This window comes from Physcomitrium patens, chromosome 8 (assembly GCF_059467195.1).
Source record: "Physcomitrium patens ecotype Gransden chromosome 8, ASM5946719v1, whole genome shotgun sequence".
NCBI lineage: Eukaryota > Viridiplantae > Streptophyta > Bryopsida > Funariales > Funariaceae > Physcomitrium > Physcomitrium patens.
In genome coordinates this window covers 15831837-15836666 of record NC_143417.1, presented here as the reverse complement: position 1 = coordinate 15836666, position 4830 = coordinate 15831837, and the positions used below count along the sequence as shown (strand labels likewise).

At 44.2% G+C, this 4830-nt stretch overlaps 1 protein-coding gene across 6 annotated transcripts; it reads left to right on the top strand.

The window, feature by feature from the left end:
• Positions 1-1639: 1639 nt before the first annotated feature.
• On the top strand, positions 1640-4540 carry LOC112285987 (uncharacterized). 6 transcript variants are annotated; one of them, XM_090252713.1, is made up of 3 exons: positions 1640-1736; positions 1881-2389; positions 2623-4540. In XM_090252713.1, the coding sequence occupies exon 3, from the start codon at positions 2862-2864 to the stop codon at positions 3615-3617; it is 756 nt and encodes a 251-aa protein (XP_090108839.1). In that variant the 5' UTR covers positions 1640-1736; positions 1881-2389; positions 2623-2861; the 3' UTR covers positions 3618-4540. The 6 variants fall into 6 exon arrangements, with proteins under 6 accessions (XP_090108839.1, XP_090108840.1, XP_090108842.1 ...); XM_090252714.1 differs by having other exon boundaries at positions 1640-1740; positions 1881-2194; XM_090252716.1 differs by having other exon boundaries at positions 1640-1740; positions 1881-2370.
• Positions 4541-4830: the final 290 nt, after the last annotated feature.

Genomic DNA, 4830 nt, shown 5'->3' with positions numbered 1-4830 from the left:
TTCCCCACATAATAAAGGTGCGGAATTGCACCAAAGAAGCTTACCCAGGTCAAGCAGGAAAGGTGTGTTGGCTCGCCCTGGAATGCGAAACAGGGGCTTGGAAATTGTCAACCAAGTGTTGGACTTATAGGGGCCCAGTGTTGTTCCCGGTTTGACATTCGAGTCTCACCAAGGTTTACTTTAACCTTCTTCGGCAGATATTTCGGTGCGTTGCCTCGTCACGCTGCGCAACGCGTAAAGCAGGAATCTTGACATCTGGCTGTTGTGCGGGGGACGGCAATGCTCTTCTCTGTTAAATTAATCGGTTAGTCGTGTTTCAACTCATTATAATATATATATATATATATACATATGTATATATACATATATATATATAAGTATGTTCCTCCCTGACACACAAATTTTTTTTCCTCAGGATAGGGTGGATTATCAGAGCATCGAGCACCCACTACCAACTCGTGTGATTTGAGGAAAACGTTGTTGTTGCACTCACGATGTGAAGATTGCGTATCTACAATGAAAGTTCTGAATAAAAAAAACTGTTTGATTATTTAATCATCTGAATGAACTTGAAGAGTTTTATCTGGACAAACTGAATGGTAGTGATGGATTTTGGAAAAGCAGTTACACATTCATCAGGAGAGGAGGAAGTTGTTTTACGTTGGGCTTGACATCAAAATCCATTCCAGACTTGCAGAAAAAACAAGCTCGACTTTCGCAGCCGCAAACCATCTGGAACTAAAATTCGGTGACTACTCCACGAAACTTCGTTCCTTGAGAAGTTCAACCAAGCACGATGTAATAGCGAACTGTTGTCTGCGTTGGCTGTCCGTGGAGATGCGCTGACAGCCGCTGGAAGCACTCGAACGCTGCAACATTTAAAGCATGAAGAAGTCGGTCATTGCGTTACAGGTTGACATTTGGATGGGTTCGCACTGGACACGTCGGCAAGTTAGCTCTACATGTTCCATACTTACCTCCCCAATCAATACTTACAAACATACGTGTACAATTCTCATCACACCATCCGAAGTAGATGTACGGTGGACTAATCCGTAACTTTCCTTATAAAGCAGCTCTACTGTCTATCGTGCACTTGAATGATTAACTGCTTTCTAGGTCGTTAGTTAAAACATCGAGTGCTCTTTTCAGGGGCTAAAGAAATTTTTCCTGATGATTCCAGCTTTGGCTTTCCAGATGCAAATTACTTGGCTGTAGTGTATGGTAATGGACGTGGTATGTAGAATGGATTCATGGCAGATTACGAACCACCCACACACTGCGAGCCTAGCTTCATTGATTGTTTGACTACAGTGGTTCACCTCATTATAGATCGGTTCGGCCGAATTTTTCTCATGGGGGCAGGAAACGTACAGAGCTGGAACCTGCAAGTTTTCTCTTAGTTTTTCACTAAATTTGGAAATTGCCTTCATCCCCGCTTGACACCTCCCCCGCAGCAATCAAGCACTGTGCACTGTGCCCTTTGACCGTTGAAAGGGGCATGGAAACATGAGCTCTTTAGACGCTGGCCCGCGCTGGCCCCACAACCTGCTAATTTTTTAATGGATGAGTTTGGAGGATTTGATGGCACCTTCTTTACTTAATACATATGCATGGTTACCTCTACGCCAACTAAATCTGCATTAGATCACTGTGAATCGTCCTCGTCAAGAGCTCATCATCAAAAGGACTTGTAATCTCTCTGGGAGGCCACGGATCGCTACCATAACTTGTCTGTGAGTAAGTGTTCTTGTCTGTCTTTTTGGTTGATGGTTTACACTCTGGGGTTGTTGGTCGAACTTCTTAAGCATTCCAACTCACCCTGTACGATATAAAGTTGCATATAGTAATCTTAGTGACTGTTTCCGCGGTGTTTACAGCATGATCGGTGACGTAGCTTTTGCACCAAGGTTGCACGTAAGTGAGCTGATGTCCGTGCAGTCCACGTCAGAGAATGTCTGGACTGCAAGTGGGATTTAGCAGAGACAGTTGGGATTCTAGAGAACAGAGCAGGTCTCGATGGACATAAAGGTTTTAGTGCACCCTTTCTCCCAAACTGTGAAACGTGTTGGTGCACCTCCCTTTAATCAAGAAGATGAGACCAGACACTCAATCGTTTGATGCGTTACCATTTCGGATGTGCAGCCCAATCAGGCTTGCTCGGTCGCTTCGTCGGATCGAACGCATTACGTTAGTAAGAAAACAGAGACCTCTTTAAATGTGTATTGCTCGAACTGCGAACCACGTTGTTGGATGAGGTATCCGGGTGGAAGATCATCTTAGAAGAGGGGACTCGTAGAACCTCGCTTCAGACAGAATCAGAAAACTGAAGGAGATTGGATCAGATTGGTGACGCAGTCGGTAACAGTGGTGAATATCTATAATTCAGGTCTAGAATCTTTGTCTAGGACGTTTTCTGAGAATCGCATGCTGTTTGTAACAGACCATCACTGATCGTTCAATAGTTGATGCAATATGGAGATTTAGTCACCGGCGATATTGAAACGCCCTGTTTGATCAGCGCTTGTTTTAGTTGATTTCTATTGCAAATATTGTCCCTGTAATCTTGCGCTTCGTCTGCTTCAAGCATCCCTGACATTCGTGCATGTGTATTCTGCGCAGCTTCAAGTCGAAACTGTCACCTTCATCTAAGTTCTGGAAGTAATTTGGCCCATGGACACTCCGCAATTTCTGCAATTAATCAGTGTCGCCATTCGGATTTTAAGGCTCCGCTCTCCGTAGCATTACACCACATGTTCTGGAGCTCAATTATAAGCGTAAAGCATTTTCCGAATAGATAGTTTTCTCAAGGTGATCAAGTGAAGTACTTCCTGCGAGGTTTTTGTCCGGAACATCTGAGAATGGCAGGGTTACAGACACAGCAGCAGGGATTAAGCGGATCAAAGCCATACCAAAGCTCAAGCAGCAACTCCAAAGCGTCTGGACTTGCAGCAAGCAAAGTGATCTACAAGCGCAGGAGAGCTGCACGGAGAGTACCCACCACGATTTTGGAAACAAGCTGCCAGGATTTTAGAGACGCAGTGCAGAAGCTGACCGGATTCCATCGTCCCAAACCTGCAAACTCCGCCAAGCAGCAACAGTCGAAGACGGTGCCAGGTTATCTGGACGAGGACCGCCTGGACGACTACAAAGATGCTGAAGCTGAACCCCAAGTCCACAACTCTCCACAGAGCGTCCTCCCGGACTCGACCTCGGAGCTTCCAAACTCCGAGTTCTTCCAGCACTTCTTACGAAGCAATATGGCCCCATCCAAACACGTCGATCAGGACCGCGCCAAATTCGACGCGGCCAGTTTACGAGGCGCTCGGTTCCCACCCTACCCGAACGTGCCGGCCAGCGTACGAGGGGCTCCCTATGGCTTCTTCGGAGGTCCCAGCCGGACCACCATGCCAATGCTGTGGGAAGGAATGGGCAGCGATTTCATGAGCTCTATTGCCAACTTTCAAGATCCTAGTCTAGCGCCGAACCCTTACCTGATAGCCCTGGAGAATCAACTCCTGGCCAAATTCGCCCGCCGCATGCAAACCGCCGCATCCAACCCTCTGGATCCCTGGTACCCGATGGAAGACAACATGCCTCCTTCAATGCGCGCGTGACATGAAGCAGCAGCAGCACAAGGCCATCATCCTCAGCTCTCTTTTTTTTTTTTGCTGATTTCGTTTTCTGTGCATATTGCGAGTGCCGAGGTCGAGATAACTGTCTCCGCATGCGAACGAGTCTGCATCATCGTCATCTTCGTCCTCTTCACTATCACTTGAGGCTCTTCCTTCTTCCTCCCCCTCCCCACCTGGTTCACCGCAAAGGTATTTGGTGTACAAATCTTGTGTAGACTGATGTATAATTCCAATGGGTTCTTGCCCAACGGCGATCAACCGTGGATCAACAGTTATTAGAGTAGCGTAGCGCATGAAAAATTGGTGATCCGAGTTCCGAGAGTGAGTGTGTGCTCCATTTTGCGTCTGGATCATTGCCGTTGCCGTGATGAAGGCACTTGTTCTGGCTCTGCAAGGATCAGATATTCCTGTAACGCTCTCAGCAATTGACAGAAGCCCAAAAGCTTCACCTCCTCCGCCTCTGGCTCATACCATGTTGCACGTCTTGTGGGTGCAATGAAAGGGCTCTTGTGCTTCTGGATGCCCTGGAAAGCCCACACTCTCTTCCCTTTCCCTCTTGTAGAGAAGCTCCTCACTCCTATCTCTACTTCCACTTTATTGTTTTGTTTTGTTGTTCTTGTTGGAGAGTAGTTGGTATGTCATTCAATGAGCCCATGTGTAGCAATCGCCCTTTCACAAAGTTGGTTAGTTAGTTAGTTTCAAGGGCAACTTCTACGGTGGAACTTTGTTGTAATAGCCATAGCTATTTACATTCTGTCTTTCATGATGTTGAATTACAGAATAGTTCCTTTGGTTCTTGAAGAGCACATCCTACATCAAAGTTACATTTATTGTTTTGATGATAGTTTGATGACCTTGATTAAGTTTTTCTATTGATTTATGATCAATGCATCTGAAATTTCTTATGGTTTTGTGTAATTTACTTTTTATATTATAATTTTTGCTCCTTCTATTCTTTTGATGCATCAATTTCATTAAATATTTGATTAATACAGAGTTTTTAACTTCTAATGAAATAAAAATAAATAATAACATGTTTTATTGAATTTATAAAAAAAACTAAACCAATCCAAAATACATAATATATATACAATACAATAATTAAATGTATAAAATATTATATATACAAATTTTAGAGCATCTAAAATTAATATGATAAATTAATCTAAATTTTATTTGAATAAATAAAAAATAA